At 36.1% G+C, this 24,547-nt stretch overlaps 1 protein-coding gene across 2 annotated transcripts; it reads right to left on the bottom strand.

Moving 5' to 3' along the window:
- Positions 1 to 2,653: 2,653 nt before the first annotated feature.
- il17rb (interleukin 17 receptor B) lies at positions 2,654 to 24,522 on the bottom strand. 2 transcript variants are annotated; one of them, XM_068223242.2, is made up of 12 exons: positions 24,336 to 24,522; positions 18,302 to 18,385; positions 18,188 to 18,209; positions 17,385 to 17,510; positions 15,785 to 15,903; positions 14,275 to 14,395; positions 11,780 to 11,925; positions 10,759 to 10,830; positions 10,374 to 10,443; positions 9,423 to 9,503; positions 6,004 to 6,264; positions 2,654 to 3,569 (listed from the first exon to the last, which is right to left on the bottom strand). In XM_068223242.2, exons 2-12 carry the CDS (start codon positions 18,374 to 18,376, stop codon positions 3,238 to 3,240), a joined length of 1,425 nt encoding a protein of 474 aa, XP_068079343.1. In that variant the 5' UTR covers positions 18,377 to 18,385; positions 24,336 to 24,522; the 3' UTR covers positions 2,654 to 3,237. The 2 variants fall into 2 exon arrangements, with proteins under 2 accessions (XP_068079343.1, XP_021334186.1); XM_021478511.3 differs by lacking the exon at positions 24,336 to 24,522 and having other exon boundaries at positions 18,302 to 18,402.
- Positions 24,523 to 24,547: the final 25 nt, after the last annotated feature.

Here is a 24,547-nt window from a genome sequence, read left to right as displayed (position 1 = left end):
TGGTGGTCCTCCTGGAACGTGGTTGAGAAACACAGCTCTAAGAGCTGGTTATAAATGAACGCTGTTCTAACACTTAAATTCATGCTGAAAAAACTACATTTCCCATGATGCTATGCTGAACATTCCACCAATCAGAGAATCACAGTGAGCATATCATGACTAATGAGCTCTTTAGCTCCGCCCACTCCAGCACAGCAATACTGAATATTTAAAACTGAAAGAGTAAATACTGAAATATTAAAATATACATATTGGTAATTTGCAATAACTTTGAAACATATTGATTTTATTGAAATACTCAAGAAATCGTTGTATAATTCTCCATCCTTAGTAATAATTTTCAATACAAAATTGAGTTTTACTTCTGTCTCTCGTTAAATTCGTCTTGTATGCTTTGATTTTCACTTAATCACTTAATTTTTACTAGTAATTTCTCTTTTTGCCTGATTTGCAAGCATGTCATTGCTTTTGGACTGGTTAAACTGCATTAACAATGATTTATTATTATGTATTTTCCATAGAGCAATCTCTATGGCATGTGGTGAGCAGAACGAATGGCTGCTTTTTTATTGCTCATAATCTCACACTACTAAGAAACTGCATCTCTAACCACATGCTGAGAGCTGTAGTTTCAACCACATCGTGTTCAACGGAGCATTCTGGGAATCACCAAATCGATTAAACAGGTCATGACATGGAATTACAATCATATACAGTACATATGCACAGAAACATATGCAGAAAACGGTATTTCAACCCTCAATCTGACCCAATTTCTGGCCGGACTCGTGTTCGTGGGGTCTTACAAAAGTATTAACTGTTTATAAATCAATTCAGAGTCGGTGCCAATAGCCTAGTGGTTAAGTGCGCCGACAAAGAGCACCATGGTGCTCACGGCGACCCGAGTTCGATTCCCGGCTCGAGGTTCTATGCTGACCCTTCCCCTCTCTCTGGTCCTAATACTTTCCTGTCTGTCCTCCACTCTCATATCCCAATAAAAGGTGAAAAACCCCTAAAAAAAAAACAATAATTATAAAAAAAAATATATATATATATATATATATATATATATATAAATCAATTCAGAGAAATGTAAGGCCCTTGTCTTAAATGCTATGATATAGTTGTATGCAAAATATTGCCGAATTTCAGGCTCTGCGTACTATCGCTTGGCACAAAGACTGGAAAAAATATGGACATAGTAACCGTGACGTCACCCATAGGTTTCTGTGCAAATGAAGCTACGAGTGGGCGTGGCCAACTGTCACCATTTTGTTTGCGCATCATCGCGAGTAACCAAACAAGAGGCGGAGCTACAGACCCCTGCTAGCATTTTGCTTAAATGGGCTTTTCTTTAGGAGAAATGCTGAATACTTCATTACCTGCGACTCGTTTGTGTTCTGACCACATGTGCTTAGTCAACACAATCTCACGGCAATTCGTAACTTTTTGATTCAGTGGCTAATTCGAATGAAATTGTACGATCTAATTCGTACAATTTAGTATGACTTGCTCATCCACCAATGACGGTTGGGTTTAGGGGTGGGGTTAGGTGCCCCGCCTCCTTTTTAAAATCGTACAATTTCTTACGACAGAACTCGTACGTAGTCGTGTGAATTAGCCACTAAACTGGCAAAACGACTTACGTTTTCTCTAGGATCAGGCTGGCTTGGATGCACACTATATTAATAAAGCGTTTAGACTTTTAAAAACACTTCTGTAGCACACTGAGCCACTAAACATTGTTCCTATGATGTTTTTCTATAGGATGAAGCACAAATTACTTTCCAAACAGTTCAGATATAGTGTGTGTTAGTGAATGCAGGACTATTGATGAACTCCAGCAGAACACTGTACGACAACGCTTCATGACTGATCTAGAGCCTACAGATCTCAGTAGTATAATTGCTAGCCATATCAGCCTCAAAAATAGCAATGTTACCTTTTTTAAGCCGGTCTTAAAGGTTTAAGAAACCCTCGAGTACTGTTTTTGGGGTTGTTAACAGATGTGTGTGTGTTGAGCATCAGTTAAGACAATGTTAGCAGCTGTCGGCTTTAATTGTGGGAAAACTGGATCATTTTGAGCATTTGTCAGCTCATTTCAGCTTCCGGTTTTAAATTGATTTTTGGGGCGGATCAAAATCGGCGTCGTAGCGCAAAACTGCAAGTGCAAAGATGACGCGTCGGTTTCTCATTAATATTCATAGTGGAGTTTTCTTATCCTATGAGAAGAGCCGGCTGCTTAATTATTCATGACTGCACGTGCTTTCCGAAGGCAAGGCAGACCTGCCAGTGCCAAGCTGGGAGATCCTATGTTGATGACTGGGTGAGACGCGTTTACGGACCCACGGCACACAGTATTTAGCTGTTCATGAAGGATCGTCTGTGTTTGTTTCCCTGATCCACGGGGTTTGTTGCATGTTTTTCTCGGCGATGCTGTCAGGGCCGATACAGCAAAGCTGTTTATGTGCAGCAAGCATTTTTGTCGGGAGAGCAGTACGAGTATGGCGGACTTTGTCCTTTATCAGTGGAGTTCGTTCACATTTAGACACATCGCCGTGCTGCTGTGTTCACCTACATCCTCCAGATTACCAGCAGGACTAATGGTTAAAACAGACAGGGCAAGAGACCTGCTGCACTGAGTCTGCATTCAGACCCGGGGATTGAGGGAGAATTCTCATTTATTGTGCTTATATGAACACGATTATCTTTATAATGATTTAAATTGAGGTTATCTGTACATGAAATTACGAATAACAAATGTCGCAGGGCATTAAATTAGTTTATCTATTTGCATTTTAACTTTGTAAACTATCAAATCATGCGTCTCCTCACGGTTTGCATCTCCTTTTCCTTTCCTTCTCCCCTGCTCTGCTGGCCACGCCCACTCCTGCCTCTGATCGCGGAGCTCCACCCCCATTACGATGCATCTTTTGAAAAATTCTGAGTTAGACCTGAATTGAAAGTGGGGGGTGTCATGACCCTTTAATACACTATGAAACGTCACAAGAGTCGAGCTTTAAATAGGAACAATTATCAAAACTCTTTGCGCATTTTTTGAGTGACATGCTAACGGTCTAATCCGATTCAATGATCTATGCTAAGCTAAGCTAAAAGTGTTTCCGCTAGACCTGGAGATCGGCTGAATGGATTCAAAAAGAGTCAAACTCATTAATTTAACTATAAAAGAGCTGTAAAGGGAGCCTACTATCAAAAAGAAAATCAGGATTGGGGCTTTCACACACATTGAGAAGTGTTGATCTCCATCTTCCTCAGAGTGTTTTTGATGTAGAAAGTGCTGCAGCATGTGTTGATGCTCGTTTCTCCAGCCATGAGCTGCTGATGGAGCTTCTCCTGGTCTCTGGGCAGATTAAACACCCTCAAACCTCTGAGTTCAGGCTGAACGCTCTTCTCCTCTTGACCCAGGTTAATGACCCAGAACTTGTCTCGGCCCTGGGGGTCATTGGCAGCGCTGCTGACCAGGTTTAAGGCCAGCGTGAACAGATTGCTGGCGGAAGCTGAAACACTGAGATCCGTCATGCCGGAGACAACGTCAGGTTTAAGATCATCTGCAGAGAGAGAAGAAGATAAATACTGAAAAATAGTCTCATTTCTAGACCAAATATTATAAGAAAACTCTTAAATTAAGAAGCATTTTCTAGAGAAGCACTAAATATTGTGTTGTTTTCAGAATTAATGTGTCAAAATGAAGAGTTTTTCCTTAAATCAAGCAAAATAATCTGCCAATAGGGGAAGAAAAATAATCTCACAACCAAAACAAGATTGTTCCTTCCCTCATTGTCAGATTATTCTGCTTGTTTTAAGGGGAAACTCTCTTCATTTTGACACATTAATTCTGAAAACAAGACTATATTCAGTGCTTATCTAGAAAATGCTTCTTGAATAAAGAATTTGTAGATATTTGTGCAAGAAGACAGTAAGAAATGCATTTGTTCCAGTCTATATAAAGTATCTAAATGGCAATGATTAACAAAGATTAGGCATGCATTACATTTTTTTAAAAAGTATGGACTGAAAACGGCACTTTCTGTTTTAGTTTGAAGGAGGAAAAACTGCAAAAAATAGATAAAATGCAGTGTTTTGCTCTCCCTCCAGCTGTAGTCACTAACTGTTTTTATCCACCTATTTTTAATGCACATTTTGGAATATCACATTAAAAAAAACTCATTATGGAATTGCCAAAACGGGCCTACGGTTGTAGAACTATTCGCCACCCTTTGAATTTCTTTTTCTTTTTTAAATATTTCCCAAACGATGTTGAACAGATTCAGGAGATTTTCACAGTATGTCTGATAATATTTGTTCTTCTGGAGAAAGTCTTATTTGTTTTATTTCGGCTAGAATAAAAGCAGCTATTAATTTTTTAAACACAATTTTAAGGACAAAATTATTAGCCCCTTCAAGCTATATTTATTTTCAATAGTCTACAGAACAAACCATCATTATACAATAACTTACCTAATTACCCTAGTGAAGCCTTTAAATGTCACTTTAAGCTGTATAGAAATGTCTTGAAGAATATCTAGTCTAATATTATTTACTGTCATCATGACAAAGAGAAATAAATCAGTCATTAGAGATGAGTTATTAAAACTATTATGCTTAGAAATGTGCTGAAGAAATCTGTTCTCCGCTAAACAGAAATTGGTGAAAAATAAACAGCTGTATACACAAAAAAATAACTATGTTACCGTTTTGTAAGCTGTTTGTCTTTTGTTTTCACCAAATTGCTTAACGTTATCTTTCTTAATGTTTACGCCTTGTACTTTATACTTGCATAATGTCCATTGAAGTTTATTAAATCGGATAATCAGACACGAGTCTGTGTATAATAACACATTTCACTTCACATTTATAGACATTTATGTTCACATTTTCTTAAATCAAACATATTGATTTAAAATATCAGTATAGTATTAATTATAAAGCTGAGCTTTATATGCTTAAATCATTTTATTGTTAATGTACAGTGAAACTGATGAATTCATGATGAGGCAAGTGACGTTATAAAGTACACTGCAGTACATTTAAAAAAGAACCCGACTCAGTGTAAACTTGGCAAGTCTGAAATTTGCATACTTGGTATTGAGCAACAGCCATCAAGTTAAATTTAAAGCCTTGCAAAATGTATTTAATAAAATAGTAAACAGTTATTTTAAAGCCGTTGCATTTAGAATTTTGGGGGAAATTTATTTGGGTGCAGTCCTATCAAAGACTATAGAAGTTGCTGAAATTGCAAGACATGCATATGAAGAAAAAATCCAGAGAAAATGAATGCAAGCAGAAACCTAAACCACAGAGCTTTCAAAACACGAGTTCAACGCTTTATGTTGAGGATTGGAGTGCATCTTGACCCAAAAAAACCTTGAGTGCTGATGGGAAGCAGAGGAGGGGAAACATGCTGCGACTGCAACAATATCTAGTCCTGTTTCAAAGCTTTTCAAAAGGGGAGCATGAGCATGATATTACAGGTTGTTTGACCAACAGGATTCCTCAGGCTAACACTTAATCAATGTGGAGGTGTGTGAAAGCTTGTTATTGGAGCGCTGCTATTCTGAGGAGCTGAAATAGACCAACAACTCCATTAACCAACTAAAAGCTGCTCTAAAGTCCAGCAGAGAGAACGTGTAAACTCCGCACAGAAATGTCAGCTGGCTTGGCACGGACTAGAACCAGCGGAGTTCTTGCTGTGAGGCAACAGTGCTAACCACTGAGCCACCGTGCCACCCATCTAGGAAAGGAGGAGGAGTAGGGGTGGAAGGGGGGAGTCTTTAAACTGAAGATGGCTGTGATATGGAGCTGAGGGTGTTTATAGCGGCTTAGGAATCGTCTGATTGGTCAATCATAAATCGAATAATGCAGGACCGGCTGTGATCAATCATAAACACGTGACCCTCTCGACATTACTATATAAATAAACTTCACTTAAACCCCTTATAAAAGTGATGTTTGCATAATGTGTGCATGTAAAAGCAGCTTTACCGTGGTTGCGTGCAGGCGGCGATACGATGAGCACTCTGTCCGCCAGCTCGGTGTGTGTGTTGATCCAGCGCAGTGGGCCTTGCTCCGCCACACTCCTGCTGTCCCACACGTCCACGAACACACACACACCGCCGTAGCTCTGCAGGAGTTCAGCCAGCAGCATCACTGAGCGCTGAAACACGGCGTCCACCGCCGGATACAGGAGCAAGACCCGCACTGACACACTGCGCTTCGACATTAAAACACACCGCTGCAGCTGACCTGAGGACACACACACACACACACAGGCTATAAACACAGCGAATTGGGGCACAGTGTGTTTATATTTGCACATTCAGACATTCAACTTGACATAACATTATTTTGCTGATATTGGCAGATTATTTAGTTTGTTTTAAAGGGTTTTACCCCTTTTTCAAGATGTAAGATCAGTCTCCAGAGTGTGTCTGAAATGTTTCAGCTCAAAACACCATCAGATTATTTAATAGACTTTTCAGAAGTTTGTATTTTTCAGCTCTGAGCATCTTGTCGCTGTTTTTGTTGCCTGTGCCTTTAATGCTGGTTCTCCCCGCCCACCGTTACCAGGCCCGGCCCTGACCAGTTTGGCGCCCGTCACATCGCAGTAACTCCACAGCTAGTGTATAGTCATAAGAAACTAAACAGCTTTTTGATCGACTACTACAAGCTGGGAAAACGTCAGATAAATATGCCAATGCAATTAACATTATTGCTGAATAGATCTAATATTTACACATTTGCTTGAGGAAGAATGATGGAGGTAGTTACATTAATATTACTATTTTCCAAAACATCTATACCCTTCCATAACATTAGCTGACGTTAAACCTAACAGAGAGCACTATAGCTATTTAATGATTAGCAATGTTATGCCATATCTGTCAACATTGGGATGTAAAAAATATGGGACAACAAATAGCTTCAAATGATAGAATACATAGCAGACAATAGAAAATATTGACAATAAAATAAAAGGTTTAACCTAATAAAAACAATGGCTTATACAGAAATTAAATAAAGCTATGAAATCGGTTTAACTTTTAATTGTATTTGCATATTGATTAAAGTTACTATAGTTATTTAGTGAAGAGCAGCAGATGAATCTCTCGTTGTGTTTTGTTTACATTTACATTTAGTCATTTAGCAGACGCTTTTATCCAAAGCGACTTACAAATGAGGACAAGGAAGCAATTTACACAACTATAAGAGCAACAATGAAGAAGTGCTGTAGGCGAGTTTCAGGTCTGTAAAGTCTAAGAAGGAATGTATTAGTAGCATTAGTATTTTTTTTTACATTTTTTTTGGGTAGAGTGTGATATTCAGAGAGGGAATTGCAGATTAGGAAGTGTAGTGGAGACTAAATAGTTGAGTTTTTAGTGGTTTCTTGAAGACAGCGAGTGACTCTGCTGTTCTGATGCAGTTAGGGAGTTCATTCCACCAACTGGGCAGATTGAATACGAGAGTTCGGGAAAGTGATTTCTTCCCTCTTTGGGATGGAACCACGAGGCGACGTTCATTCACAGAACGCAAGTTTCTGGAGGGCACATACATCTGCAGAAGTGAGAAGCAGATAAGAAGGAGCGAAGCCAGAAGTCACTTTGTAGGCAAACATCAGAGCTTTGAATTTGATGCGAGCAGCAACTGGCAGCCAGTGCAAACGGATGAGCAGAGGAGTGACATGTGCTTTTTTAGGTTTATTAAAGACCACTCGTGCTGCTGCGTTCTGGAGCAGCTAAAGAGGCTTTTGATAGGTGTTAATGTAAGAATGCACAGATCTTTATGAATGAATGAATGAAGCATTCGACTACTTTAGTAACTGTTTGTGCTCATTTAAGAGAAAATTAGTTGTGTTTAAAATAAAACACGCAGGACAGAGCAAAAAAAAAAAAAAAAAAAAAGAAGCACTTTTCCGACGATCCCTTACTGGGAGCTCCACTCCGCGCGAGCTCTCCCGGCTAAACGGAGCAGTGCTCGTAATCTCAAGTGAAAAAAAAGAAAAACACAGCTGTGAAACATAACCAGCTTTGTCTTTTTGTAGGAAACACACTTTAGATGTATTTAGGGTAAGAGGTTTTTGAGTTATTGCCGTCTATCACTGAATGTGTCAGGAATAGCCAACTTAACCGCGCTCATTTCTGGCGCCCCCTGGATGTACAGCGCCCTTAGCATTTGCCTATGGTGCCTATGCCACGGGCCGGCTCTGACCGTTACCACGTGTCTGTCAGAGTGTGCCTCAATCTCCGCCTCGGTCAGATAAACAGCACAGTGACAGACACGCAATGTACAGAATAAACCTGATTTAGCATCTTCTTTTATAAATGAGCTGACACACGGCTGTGGTGATGAATTACAGCGATTTTACTGTGTTTATTACAAGCATGCACTGTTTTAAACGCGTCAAACTTGTGAAACTCATTCTGTGGTGATCACAGAGAGCTGAACAGATCTTAATTAGTCCCGGTTGTTTTGCTCACACCCTGTCCTGTGGATATAATTATACACATTACTGTGGAGACATGTTAATGCGTGGCTGTCAATCAATTCGGTGGGCGGGGAAACCACACTCCTGCATCACGTTGCAGTCGGCCTCAAAATGGGAGGGATTTGGATCTCATTTTAACATAAGGAAATTTAAATAAAGAGACTTACTATGTTTATATCAGCCCAATATTACTGTGGACACGCTATACTACACACAGCTCTGTCCAAACAGCGCACAGAAGACGATTTACATCATAGGAGCCCTTTAAAGTACACATGAAATCAAACTAACCACATCGACTCTGTCAGCTCGCATTGCTAGTTTTGTGTTGAACAGTTCATCTGTGCGACAGAAAGAAAACACTAGTCTGCTCTTGTCATCTTTAATTGAAATCTGCAAATGCACTTCCTGTTTGTTTTGAGTTCAATTCTCAGATTAGTTCTATCTGAGGTAGTGGGAGGGGCTAACATACTTAGCCACGCCCCTCCAGCTGTCAGTTTTGACAGCAAACAGAAGCGGTGAGGAGGAGGAGGAGGAGTCTGTTAGGTTGTAATAACTCTCCCCAAACCCCTTTCCCCATCTTTCTGAATGACACGCCTACTTTACTGCATCCAATCAGCTCGCAGTAGAAAAACAAGCCCCGCCCACTGCTTTCTTATTTAATATGCTGTTTCTCTTGGAAATGCGCCACAATACAAAAACTAAAAACAGTCGCAGCTTTCGGTTCATGCAGACGTTTAATGAAAGACTTTTTGTGTGTGAAAACTAGATAATATTTGTCGCCTGTCCAGAAAATGCCTCTTGATTTATGAATTTGTAGATATCTGGACTAGATACGAGACATGTGACACATTCTGATAGTATATTGGTAGGGTTTTATGTAGCAGACAGATTTCTTGTGTTTGTCTTGGTAACTCACAGATGATGCAGCAGCAGAGGAGTATGAAGATCAGCGTCAGCACACATCCGACACCGATGAGCAAAACAGATCCATCTGAAACTGCAGAAACCAACACACAGATAAACTAAACAGACACACTATTACAACACCGGTGGATTATATGCACAGCCGCTGTGTTTCCAGCCACTGATAAACTTCTGGTGAACAGTTAATGCGACTATTTTCTATTTCATGAGCGTCCTTTTCACAGTTGTAATGTAATTAGAATACAATCAGTTTAATAAGGGCGGCACGGTGGCTCAGTGATTAGCACTGTGGCCTCACAGCAAGAAGGTCTCTGGTTTGAGTTTGTTTCTGTGTGGAGTTTGCATGTTCTCCCTGGAGACCCGTATACACAATTACAGGATATGTTTTTCCAACATTCAGGTTTTACACTGATGTATATATTACAATTCTGAATTTAAAACAAATGTAATAGTTATAAAACACACATGATTTCTCCGATAGCTGGATAAGAATATTTCAACCTGTCGGTTTACACTATACTGATGCTTGTTTTCCAAGTGGTGCATTAAAGTTTTATTTAAAACATCTTGAATGGTTTTAAAATCCTTATAATTATTAAAATGTATAAAAATAACTAAAATAATAAAAAAATCTTCAATGTTATTAATATTTTAGTTTTTTATCCGTCTGAATTTATGGTGGGTTTCTTTTGACCGCCCTCCTGTCATTCATTCATTCATTCATTCATTCATTTTCTTGTCGGCTTAGTCCCTTTATTAATCCAGGGTCACCACAGCGGAATGGCGACCCCGGAATAATAAATGGAACAAAGCAGACAAGAAAATGAATGAATATTTTAGAGCAGTAATCACAATATCTTGAAACTGTGATAGGTTATCATACTGTCAGAATGTTATACCGGCCCATGCCTACTTACTATATAAGCCATTAATGGATACTCACTCTTACAGTCCACTGTACTCTCAACCGAAGGGCTGCTTTCCCCCTCACAGTGTTTAAAGTGTGCTGTTATCTGTCAGAAACACACCAGAATAAACAACAAGTCCTATTAAACTTCCAGGTTCGGCTTGACTGGTCGACTCCAGCATGCTTTTGAATACACATACTGTAAATGCTTAAAGCTTGAGACTTGTTTCTAGTCCAGATATCTAAAAGCTCTTAAATCAAGCAGCATTTTCTAGACAAGCAATAAGTATGGTCTTGTTTTCAGAAATAATGATCCAAAATGAAGCGAGTTTTTCCTTAAAACAAGCAAAATAATCTGCCAATGGGAGAAGCGGAATAATCTTCCGTCAAAAGGAAAAAACAGGATTATTTATAGTCCTACTATTATCAGAAGGTTTTCTTCACATGGACCCGTGTAGTCCAGTTCCACTTTACAGGCCTCAGATTTGCATTCCTGTAGGTGGAAAAATGAACAATTAAAAATCAGCGTGAAGAAGAAGAAGCTGCAGACTTTGATTTGAGTGTGTTGATGTGTTTCCTGTTAAATTTGAACTGTTCTTCTGTATTATCTGCTTCATTTCTGTTTAACGAAGATTTGTTCAGCACATTTCTAAAGTTAGGGTAATTATGCAGGTGAGTTCTGGAGACAATCCAACACTAATATTACTGAAGGTGGCTAATAATATTGACCTTAAAATGACTTTAAAACATTTAAGAACTGCTTTTACTCTAGCCGAAATAAAACAAAAAAGACTTCCTGCAGAAGAAAAAATATTAGAGGAAATACTGTGAGAAATTCCTGAATCTGTTCAACATCACTTGGGAAATATTTGTAAATAAATTCATAAGAGGGTGATAATTCAGCTTTACTGTCATGACTGTCAGTGACCACCTGAGGGCGCTGTAGTTCAATGGACACTGAGTAAAACTACAGCGCCCAAAAAGACTACATTTCCATACATTCTTTCGTGCACACACCCGGTCTGTCATCTACACTGATTTCAACCACAGCTGTCTCCAATCTCCGTTGATTACCTGGACTATATATTACCATTCCACCTCTGTTTGTTACTGCGTCGTTTGTCTATCTTGTCAGCTCTGGTATGTTGTTCTTGATCTCGCTCTTGTATCTTGCTTAAGTCTAGTTTGTGTTTAATCTGTTTTAGTTTCTTGTTTTGTTGTTTGTTTGTTATTTTGTTACTTTGCACTTTGGATTTTGGATTTTGTTCACTGTTACCGCACTATTTAATATTAAATCTGCACTTGGATCCGTACCCTTTTTGTTCCTGTTTTTGTTCTGTTTTTATCATGCTTAACGTGACATTTACTTTAAATCTAAATGTCTATTTTACTGCTGGTCATGCTCTCCTGCTGGTGTTCAGTGATTTCAGCAGCACACATACCCGTCTTTCCTCAGTCGTGCTGAGTGTTTGTGTGTCTTCTTCCAGTGTGATGATGTATTTATCCGCCACTGAGCTCACGTTAAATAACACCACCACTTTTTTTCCATTGTAGACAGCAGAAATCAGAGCGTTCCACTCAAGTTTAGCTGTAAAAACAACAATCACATGGGAAGAGGAGCTGTAAGCCTCCAAAAACAATGACTGTAGTCAGAAAGACATTAGATATAGTAAAACCAGAACACAAACTCTCCTAAAAATGACTCTGCCTCTCAAAGAAAACATTTGAGCTCAATGAGCATTTAATAAGTGTTCGACTTAATCACAGAGTATGTACTCTAAAAGTGCTGGGTTATGTCAGCCCAATTCTGGATGTAATATGGACTAAACCAAACAACAGTATCTGGATGCAGCCTTTATGATGCAGGCTGAGATTGCATCACTCAGCGATGCAATGTCAGACACAATGCAGTGAGTGACGTCACTGTGACGGGTGGGGTTAGGTGAGCACATTAAAAAGCATTGGATGCAGCTCAGATCGCACTGCACCGAGTCTGCAGCCAGACCCCTCTCAAAGCAACTGCTAAGTAAAATTTTTTTTGTTAAATTAATAATACTAAATTGAATGCATTGTTAGTTCATATTTTACCCAATTTGAGTTTAAATGACCCAGCATTTCTTAGAGTGAGGTAAGAAATACCAGCCTGATCTCACGAGGAAATGTAAGTATTTTACGTTTTGTCAGTTTAGTGGCGAATTCGTAGGAATTCGTACGAGTTCAGTCGTATGAAAATGTACGATTTAAAAAAGGAGGCGTGGCACCTAACCTAACCCCAACCGTCACTTGATGATGAGCATATCGTACTAAATTGTACGAATTAGATCGTACAAATTTATACGAATTAGCCACTGAATCAAAAAGTTACGAATTGCTGCGAGATTGTGTTGAAAATACAAAATATGTTTTAAATATATTTATATACATTAATTTCAAATTCCAAAAAGGAATGGTTCAAAATATATATTTCAATAATATATTTATTGAAAAAAAATAATAAATAAATAAATAAAATATTCTTATTCCAAAATATGCACAAAAAAACTAATGAAATATGGTAGTTTTCTGTTAAAAACTCAATTCACAGTTAAATATCTATCAGTTTTGTTCTGTTACGAGATATAAATATTAGATGACATAAATATAATAAAAATAAAAACAGGCTTGTCCTATTAGAGACGTACATATCTCATTTCAGAGACAGGAATTTAGTCTTTTATTCTGTTAGAAATGTAAATGACGTATTAATAAGTGACAGATTGTAATGCTGTTTGTTTTATTCTTAGCAAATATAACTAATTCTCAGTAAGCATTAATGAAAGTCAGCCTCTGTGTCGCTCATGAAGAGATAATGGTTCCTCTAGCTGCACGACGCTAAACAGTTCTCAGAAATCCTCCCTAAAGATCTGATTGACTTTCTTAAGTGGGAAAACAGCCGGTTATCATGAAAATCTTTCAGCTCTGAAGTCGTCTAATTGACAGGAAAAATACAGTTTGGCTTTTACTTTAGCCCACAGCGTCTCTCTGCTTTTAAGAGAATTACTCAGTGAAGGGCTCATACTGTGTGTCTTGTTGCTTTCTGCTATGCTTATCAATAATTCAGAGAAGAAGCTTCTAAACATTCAAGATAAAAGATAATGTTCATCAATGAATATGTCCATTTCTGCAACATTTATATGATGTTCAGTATTTCACGAATATTCATTCATGTTCTTGTCAGCTTAGTCCCTTTATTAATCCGGGGTCGCCACAGCAGAATGAACCGCCAACTTATCCAGCAAGTTTTTTTACGCAGCGGATGCCCTTCCAGCCGCAACCCATCTCTGGGAAACATCCACACACTCATTCACACACTACGGACAATTTAGCCTACCTAATTCACCTGTACCACATGTCTTTGGACTGTGGGGGAAACCGGAGCACCCGGAGGAAACCCACGTGAAGGCAGGGAGAACATGCAAACTCCACACAGAAACACCAACTGAGCCGAGGTTCGAACCAGCGACCTTCTTGCTATGAGGCGACAGCACTACCTACTGCACCACTGCCTCTATTTAAAAAAAACAATCTTTTATTTTATTTTAATGTTTAATTTATAACCAGAAAAACAACATTAATACACTGTCTACACAATAGATCTAATGAATATTGGAAAATAATCTTCCACAATAACGTTTTTATAACTCGCAGACAACGTTGCAGAAACAATATTAGATCATTAATATAAGAGATATATTAATATAGAGCCAAACATCATTCACTGGGGAATTCCACAGACTTCAGGTCAGTAAGTTTTGTATCACATTCGTCTGCTAAATATTGAATTAATTTGTCAGCTGAGAACAAACTGGACATGCCTCATAGTTTTAATGATCAGCAGTCGAGTCACACACAACAGAGAAGATGAAATGATGTGTGTAACAGCAGAAATCAGTCTGACCTGTATTAGCCCGCTTTATATAAATGTCTCCTGTTCCTGTCGGTGGTGTGGGAAGATTATATGCGTCTATGTCGTATTCGAGGAGAGGACAAACATTGGACACCGTGAAGCTGAACCATAGCTGTCAAAGAAGAAGATAATCAGATTATTATTATTATTATTATTATTAATGAGATTAATTAGGATCAATCAGAGTTTCTGTGTGCTTTGATTAGTCTTACTCACTATTTCTCTTTATTTATTCAAATGTTTTATTATTATTTTTATATATGGTTAAAATCCAAAGACTGCAAAATGTTATCTTAGTACTTTCATTCATTCATTCATTTTATTTATTTATTTATTTATTTATTTATTTTGTTTATTTTATCCAAAAATGCCTTAAATTTGTGCAAAATTATATCTTACTTTGAATTTATATTTATTAAAATGTATTATTATTATTATTATTATTATTATTATTATTAATATGTTATAATATGGTTAAAATCCTGGGTAAAAACTTCTTGAATTTCTTTTTTATTATATCTTAGTATATAAATTTTTTACCATATGGTTAAAAATACTTAATTATTTTCATTTATTTATTAAAATGCATTATTATTATTTAATCGTTTTTTTATTTCATTATAAGGGTAAAAAACATATTGAATTTATGTAAAGTAATATCTTAGTATTTTTACATAATAAAATGTTTATTATTATTATATTATTATAAATTGTTTATTAAAATTGTTATTATTATTTTGTTAGGGTTAGGGTTTAATCCAAAAACTTTTGAATTTCTGCAAATTTGTAACTTAGTGTTTTTTATTTATTAATTCAAATGTATTGTTATTATTATTACTATTATTAATAATATATATATATATATATATATATATATATATATATATATATATATATATATAATCATTATTATTATTATTATTATTATTATTTTGGTATACTGTTTAAAATCCAAAAAACATATTGAATTTCTGCTGAATTATATATCTTAGGATTTTTATTTATTTATTTAAAATAAATTATTATTATTATTTATTATTTATTTATTTTTGGTATTATTATTATTATTATTTTGTTATAAAGGAAAATCCAAAAATGTTTTGAATTCTGCAAAATAATATCTTACTGACAATTATTTATTTATTTATTTATTTATACATTATTTTTTTATTATACTATTAAACGGCCAAAATAAATTAATAGCTTTAAATATTTAAAAAATGTAAATTTACTTTAGAAGAAAAACTACATGAGCGTTGATAAAAAAAAGTGTAGTTTTTTTGGTTTCGTCATTGCTTAATATTTGCTATTTTAATTTTTATTCAAGATTAAAGATTTATTTGCTGATCAACTAATGAAATATACTATACTGTAAGTATCTGAGTAAGAAAATCCTTGTTGCAGTAAATGTTGCAGGGTTTTAAATAAATGTTCCACGTCTGAAATGAATGCTTGTCATTTTCCCAGTGCTTGTGTGGAATGTATTTGATCATGTGTTTACCTGCTGTATGCTGCTCGGCTTGGTTAGCTCTGATGTAAATGGAGGCTCATATTCACATCTATAACTTTTATCGAGCCAGGGAATATTAATCCATGTGCCGGTAAGATTTTGAATGCTGCCTAAAAAGACAATGCACACTAAATCATTATCCACTGTAAATGTTAAGTAATGTTTGATTACATGCAATCTGTGAAAATACAGCAACATCAAGTCCTATCTGCTCTATTCATCTATCCACACTTACGTAAATCTGCAAGCTTTTCAGAAAGGAAGTCAGATTTATCTTGAAGAAACTGAACACCGCTTCCTCCCTCTCCAAATCAAACCCTAATCTCAAGACTTCTTATTAATTTCCCTTTGACTACTGTGTTTAGACTGTGGAGGAAACCCACGCCAACATGCCAATAACATGCAAACTCCACACAGAAACACCAACTGACACAGCCGGGGTTCAAACAAGCAACCTTCAGTTCAGCCACCATGATGCTTATTAAATATTGTTTAATCAATTAATAATTATTATTATTGTTTGTTAATATTTTTAAAGGCCCTGAGCTAATAATGAATAGTTGCATTTCATGAACTAGTATTAGCAAAGATCGATAAATGATGTAACAAATAGTATTAATTAATGCAATTACTTCAGTTTTAAAATACCAATCAATCTTGGTAGTATACACTAAAAGATGTTTTAAAATAAGCTTCTCCTGCTCACCAAGGCTATATTTATTTTATCATAAATACAGTACACATTGTACAACTGTGGGAAATGTTATTGCACTATAAAATAACTGTTCAAAAGTTAATTATAGTTTAATTTAATCATTCATTCCAGTGATTTTAATGATGAATTTTCAGCTTTATTACTCCAGTCTTCAGAGTCACATGACCCTTCAGAAATCACTCTAAAATTATTATTATTATTATTATTATTATTATTATTATTATTATTATTATTATTATTATTATTATTATTATTATTATTATTATTATTAATGGTAATTGTAATAATGACTGGAGAAATAATTTAATTAAAAAATATAAACAAGTACACTGAAAAAAATTATTCAAAGATGATTCCTTGGATTTACTAATTTTTGTTTTTTTACGTTAAGTGTTTGTAAACAATTTATCTGTGTTGAATTTAAACAAACAAATTAAGTTGAACATTATTAAACTTAAATTGTTTGTTTAAATTCAACACAAATAAATTGTTTGCAACAGTTCTGCATGCAACACTTTTCAGTAAATAAATATTTCATAAATAAGTATTTACCAATTGAATCCTTTTTTTACATTTAATAAATGCCGCATTGATAAACATGAAATAAAAACTGACCTCAAACTTCTGACTGGCCGTGTACATCTAGCTAACTGTAATATTCAGATTTTGAGTACTAAACAATAGCCTAATATATCCAAAATATGCCTAAAACCATAGAGAAATACATAATTCATTCACAAAAGTTAAAAAATCAAGTTCAGATGTTTTATCTACGCCTATAATTGTGTTCATACAGAATTAAAGCCAAAATAAATAAAAATAATAAGAATAAATTGATTTGAAACTGTTGCACAGATGATAGCGGATGTCTCTTACTGTCTATACTAATGGCCCATTTGATGATGATTGAGTTTTGAGACTCGTTTAGGTGTGCAGTCAGCTGATGTATGGGTGAAGGGTTCCATTTATGGATCTCATACAATTCTGAAGGTATGCTATTCTCTATAGAAAGAAAAAAAGCAGCGGTTAACCAGAGGAATGACAGAAAAACACACTCAACACTTTTTAAATAATAGATTCACCACAGCAACACCGCTAGTTTACCCGTCCCCAAAATGCTGTTTAATTGCTTGTCAACCCCAAACCATTAGTTTAGTCATTTTGTAGAAATTAAAATCAGTTTTACCATGTTTTATATCATGATGTTGGAAGAACAGAAAGGAAGAAAGAAAGAAAGAAAGAAAGACTGAATGAATGAATGAATGAATGAATGAATGAATGAATGAATGAATGAATGAATGAATGAATGAAAAGCAATAAAAGAAATTAAGAGAAAGAATGAAAGAAAGAAGGTAAAAGAAAAAACTAAACGAAAGTTGAATAAAGAAAGACAAGCAATGAAAGAAAGAAAGAAAGAAGAAAGGGAGGAAGGGAGAAAAGAAAGATGAAAGAAAGAAAAAGACTGAAAAAAAAGAACTAAGAAAAAAAAACAAAATTAAGGGAAAGGAAAGAAAAAGAAAAGAAGAAATGAAGGAATGGAAGAAGAAAAGATGAACGAAAGAAAAGAAAAAGGTCTAAGAAAGAAAGTTGAAAACTAGGGGAGAGGAAAGAAAGAAAAGGGGAAAGAAAGAATAGAAAAAGGGAAAGAAAGAAAGAAAGAAAGAAAGAGAGCGACTCACTGGACAGTCGACAGGTGACGGCCTGTGAACAGTAAACAGAGATAGTCAGTGTTAGTAATGAAGCGCTGCTCAACAGTACAGTACTGCTGCTGCTGCTGCTGCTGCTGTACTCACTGTAGAATTGCTGCTGGCTGAACAAACTCTGGCCTGAGTGAAGAGCAGCAACACCACGATGTGCACGAGATCCATCTGAGCAGACTGAACACACACACTGCAGTGAGCTGAGCCGTTCAGCTTTAGTTTATCTCTTACACCCTCCCACAAACCACATCCATCCTCTCACGCACACACACACACACACACACACACACACGCACACACACTGTTGCTGTCCATCCTCTCACGCACACACTCATTATCATGTTTAATCATTTTCTCAGAATTTCTACCTTGTTTTCCAGCACAAATGTCGACATCACTTCCTAATGAGGCACTTACTGTATTTATGGTGCACATTATTTATTAAGCATGAGTTTAACCTCTTTGTGATCTGCATTATTTCCTAAAGAGGCGTTTACTGTTTTTGTCAAACATATTACATTAAGCAGGCATTTACTGCATTATTCATTCATTTCATTCATGTTCTTGTCGGCTTAGTCCCTTTATTAATCCGGGGTCGCCACAGCAGAATGAACCGCCAACTTATCCAGCAAGTTTTTACGCAGCGGATGCCCTTCCAGCCGCAACCCATCTCTGGGTAACATCCACACACACACACTCATACACTACGGAAAATTTAGCCTACCCAATTCCCCTATAGCGCATGTGTTTGGACTGTGGGGGAAACCGGAGCACCCGGAGGAAACCCACGCTTTACTGTATTATTATGTGCATAATTTCTCAGAAGGCATTTACCATATTTAGGATCCGCATTATTTATTAAGCATGTGTTTACTGTATTTGTGAAACTAAATTGCTTTGTGAAGAACAGAACAAATTAAATTAAACTATATAGAAAGATGTGTAACCATAGCAATTGTAGAATCACCACAGCAGATCAATTAGTATAGTTGTTGTTACCATAGCAACTGTAGAACCACCACAACAGACCAGTTACTATAGTTGTTGTGTTACCAAAGCATTTGTAGAATCACCACAGCAGATCAGTTATTATGGTTGTTGTGTTACCATAGCAACTGTAGAATCACCACAACAGATCAGTTATTATAGTTGTTGTGTTACCATAGCAACTGTAGAATCACCACAACAAGCAGATCAGTTACTATAGTTGTTGTGTTACCATAGCAACTGCAGAATCACCACAACAAGCAGATCAGTTACTATAGTTGTTGTGTTACCATAGCAACTGCAGAATCACCACAACAAGCAGATCAGTTACTATAGTTGTTGTGTTACCATAGCAACTGCAGAATCACCACAACAAGCAGATCAGTTACTATAGTTGTTGTGTTACCATAGCAACTGCAGAATCACCACAACAAGCAGATCAGTTACTATAGTTGTTGTGTTACCATAGCAACTGTAGAATCACCACAACAAGCAGATCAGTTACTATAGTTGTTGTGTTACCATAGCAACTGTAGAATCACCACAACAAGCAGATCAGTTACTATAGTTGTTGTGTTGCCATAGCAACTGTAGAATCACCACAACAAGCAGATCAGTTACTATAGTTGTTGTGTTGCCATAGCAACTGTAGAATCACCACAACAAGCAGATCAGTTACTATAGTTGTTGTGTTGCCATAGCAACTGTAGAATCACCACAACAAGCAGATCAGTTACTATAGTTGTTGTGTTACCATAGAAACTGTAGAATCACCACAACAAGCAGATCAGTTACTATAGTTGTTGTGTTGCCATAGCAACTGTAGAATCACCACAACAAGCAGATCAGTTACTATAGTTGTTGTGTTGCCATAGCAACTGTAGAATCACCACAACAGATCAGTTATTATAGTTGTTGTGTTACCATAGCAACTGCAGAATCACCACAACACATTCATTCAAGTATTTTACTGTAGTTTTGTTCTCCTCGAGGGATTTTTCTATGGTAGTTAGTGCTATGAAAGGTTTAACTAGCCCTCTGTATGTGGCACCTACTCGGTTATTAAACAGTTAATTAATCGATTAATAAATAATGGTCGGTTCCAAGTATGTTAACTGTTATTTATAATAAATTAGCACCTGTTTAAGTGCCAGATTATAATAAACAAGCTGTGGTTCAGCCTATTCTGAAGAAAACAACACTCCATTCATTTTTATTACAGGCCAGCTATAGACCCGTTTCTAAATGACCTTTTGTAGCTATAAGATTCTGAAAAATGTTGTCCCAGATCAGCTGTTAATAAGGTATCATGTATTCAATCAGTTCTCACTCAAGTACATGCATTCAACTGAAACTGCCCTTGTTAGAGTTTTTAATGACGTGTTAATGCAAATCGATGCAGCAGAGTGCTCTGTGGTTATCTTCCTCTTCCTCTTCCTATATTCATTTTTTATGTTTGTATTATTTCATTTCCTCTGTTAAGTCCTTCATATTTTGGTAATACTATTAGCATTTTCCAGTGTAGATTGGTTTCTGTTTGCTTGGAAAATGTAAAAAAAAAAAGAAAGAAAGAAGCTGTGCTGGTTTTATTGGATCTCACTGCCGCTTTTGATACAGTTGATTACTGTAAATGAGTCAAGAGACGTCAAAGCGACATCAAAAACTTCCAAAATGTGAATCGATTTGATGTCAGTAGACTACTTTGATGCTAAAACAACATCAAATTAACAGCTAACATTGACATGGAAAAAAAATCAATAACAAAACTGTCCTATAACTGATTTTGACATGTTTTAAGAAGCTAATTTGATATCGTTTACATCAGGGGTGTCCAAACTCGGTCCAGGAGGGCCGGTGTCCTGCAAAGTTTAGTTCCAACCCCAATCAGACACCTGGGCTAGCTAATCAAGCTCTTACTAGGCTCAATAGAAACATCCCACAAGTGTGTTGAGGCAAGTGGGAGCTAAAATCTGCAGGACACCGGCCCTCCAGGACCGAGTTTGGACACCCCTGGTTTACATGCATTAGGAGAAAACATTCAGTGTAAATTTAGAATTAGAGCTTTTTAAATGAATAAAATATTAGATTATAAAAATATTATTAAAAATATATAAATAACAATATTACTTACTTTTTACTTACAATATTATTATATTACTGTTTATGTCATTATTTTGGTGGTGAAAAGTGCATCAATGTGTGGACGTCAAATAGACGTCAAGGTTTTGACCTCAACCCGATTAGCATTTCTGACGTGTTTTTCGATGTCGTTTTGATGAACGAGCTGTTAGACAGCAGGTCAGTATCTCTGGAACAAGCCTTATCAGCTCTTTTCATTATCAGCCAGGGTTTTCTCATGCAGAAGTTCAGAGTTAAAACTCATCAGCAGCACCGGTGTCCTGTGGAGTTCCCCAGGGCTCTGTTCTGGCTCCATTATTTTTTGTATTTTTTGTTATGTGTATCTGCTGCCTCTGGGGAAACATGTGAGTAATTTTAAAGGCATTCACTATCATTGTGCAGATGACACTCAATATTTCTTTTAACCATAAAACAGTCAGTGCATCCTTGGGAATACACACATTTCGCAAGACAGAAGAAACTGAGAGACCGGAGAAACCAGAGCACCAGGAGGAAACCCACGCCAACACGGGGAGGACATGCAAACTCCACACAGAAGCACCAACTGACCCAGCTGGGACACAAACAAGTGACTTGTTTGCTATGAGGTCACAGTGCTAACCACTGAGCCACCGTGTCGCACACTAGTCCAGTATTCACTGGATGTAAATTACTCCAAAATACTACAGGGATAGGTTTCCATTCAGAACTTCCCTAATAAATCTTTCCTATCTAGGCTACAGATAATGTCTTAATGGCTCCACACAATTCCTTTAGTTTCCCAAGACAAAACAATTAGGTTAACTTATACGTTTTTACAAATTTAAGTTAATAAAACATAAAACTATTAAGCTGTTCCGATAAAAACTTTAAGAGTTGTGTGGTTTCCAGTGGCGGTTCTAGTTTAAATGGTACCTGGGTGAACCAGCCCATACACACACACACACACACACACACACACCCCTCCCCAATTTCCAGAGAAATAAAGAAGAAACTATGTGGTTCACTTTTGATTACGCCCACTGGAACATGTAATTGTCTCAAACAAACAATTCAGACAGCACACAAACAAACAAATTATCCTAATGTTTCATCTGGGTAAATCGAGCCATTTTTGCTGCAAAGTCATCAATGATATCGTCACATAGCCCGTTAAATATGAAGCCAGATCAGTCTCAGAAATAATACATTTGCAAAAAATAAAACTCACAATTCACATTTACAAAATCCAATTTGTAAATTCAAAACACAACTCATAAATATGCAAATCCAATTAATTAGTGAAATATTTGTAATTTTTTATTAGTGAAATAACGAATTTTGTTTTCAGTTTATGAATTTGATTTGCACACTTATGACTTGCATTGTGACTTTACGAATTGCGTTTTAAATTTACGAATTGCATTTTGAAATTACGAATTGTGTTTTGAATTTATGAATTTGATGAGCACACTTATGAATTGGGTTTTGACTTTACGAATTGCATTTTGAATTTACGAATTGCTTTTTGAATTTACAAATTGTGTCTTGAATTTATCAATTTGATGTGCGCACTTATGAATTGTGTTTTGAATTTATGAAATGGATTTGCGCACTTATGAATTGCGTTTTGACTTTACGAAATGCATTTTAAATTTACGAATTGTGTTTTGAATTTATGAATTTTATGTATGCACTTATGAATTGGGTTTTGAATTTATAAATTGGATTTGCGCATTTATGAATTGCGCTTTGACTTTACAAATTGCGTTTTAAATTTATGAATTGGATGTGCGCACTTATGAATTTTGTTTTGACTTTACAAATTGCATTTTGAATTTACGAATTGCGTTTCGAATTTACGAATTGGATGTGCGCACTTATGAATTGCGTTTTGACTTTACAAATTGTGTTTTGAATTTAAGAATTGGATTTGCGCATTTGTCAATGCAGTGGCGCAGTAGGTAGTGCTGTCGCCTCACAGCAAGAAGGTCGCTGGTTCAAGCCTCGGCTGGCTCAGTTGGCATTTCTGTGTGGAGTTTGCATGTTCTCCCAGCGTTCGCGTGGGTTTCCTCCGGGTGCTCCGGTTTCCCCCACAGTCAAAAGACATGCGCTACAGGTAAATTGGGTAGGCTAAATTGTCCGTAGTGTGTGTGTGTGTATGGGTGTTTCCCAGAGATGGGTTGTGGCTGAAAGGGCATCCGCTGCATAAAACATTTGCTGGATAAGTTGGTGGTTCATTCCACTGTGACAACCACAGATTAATAAAGGGACAAAGCCGACAAGAAAATGAATGAATGATTTGCACATTTATGAATTGTTTTGAATTTATGAATTGGATTTTGAGAATACAAATTGTTTTAAATTTATAAATTGTATTTGTACTTTTATGAATTGTTTTGATTTTACAAATTGCATTTTGAATTTATAAATTACATTTTGAATTTATGAATTAATTTTTTAATTTCTGAATTGGATTTGTGCACTTTTGACTTGTTTTGAATTTACAAATTGTGTTTTGAATTTACGATTTAAATTTGCGCGTTTATTAACTGTGTTTTGGATTTAAGAATTGTGTTTGAATTTATGATTTGAGTTTAGAATTTATTAATTAATTATTGCAAATGTGAATTGTGAATTGTAAATGTATTATTTTTGGCTCTAGTCTATACATTAAAGTAACCCAAACCCAGCAGTGTTTCTAGACATTAAGCTCTACTGGGGCAGTAGCAATCCCCATTTATATAAATAAATGTTTTTTTTTTTTAATAAATAAAAGAAGTCATTTATTTTATTATATATAAATAAATAAAATTATTATACAACTGTTATTCTAAATAAATAACAGAAATAAATCCTAGATGTAACTGGAAAATAATGTAAAGACTCAACTGAAGAGGTGATATGCTAAGATCATTTAAGAAATCTTTTGCATGAATATTAAAGACAATTTCATAAAATACAAAACAAATCTTTTATATATAGAATTATCTGTTCTCTTAGACCCGACTCATGGCTGAGAATTAATGTTATTAAATCTTACCTCCCTGACTCTATGTTCATTATTTCTGCTCAGTCAAAATAAGATCATCTTCATATTATATCAACTTCAGTTGTGAAGACTTGCAAAACTCGCTGCGTGTCCACACCTCTGCACAAAAGGCTGTCACTCCGGTTTCACAGCGCCTATTTTATTGGCGTGCATGTCAACAGTAGATTGAACAACAAGTAAAAGTAATTCACAAGCTAGAGTGT

The sequence above is a fragment of the Danio rerio genome, chromosome 8 (genome assembly GCF_049306965.1).
Source record: "Danio rerio strain Tuebingen ecotype United States chromosome 8, GRCz12tu, whole genome shotgun sequence".
Classification (NCBI taxonomy): Eukaryota; Metazoa; Chordata; class Actinopteri; order Cypriniformes; family Danionidae; genus Danio; species Danio rerio.
This window is presented reverse-complemented; position numbering and strand designations above follow the sequence as displayed.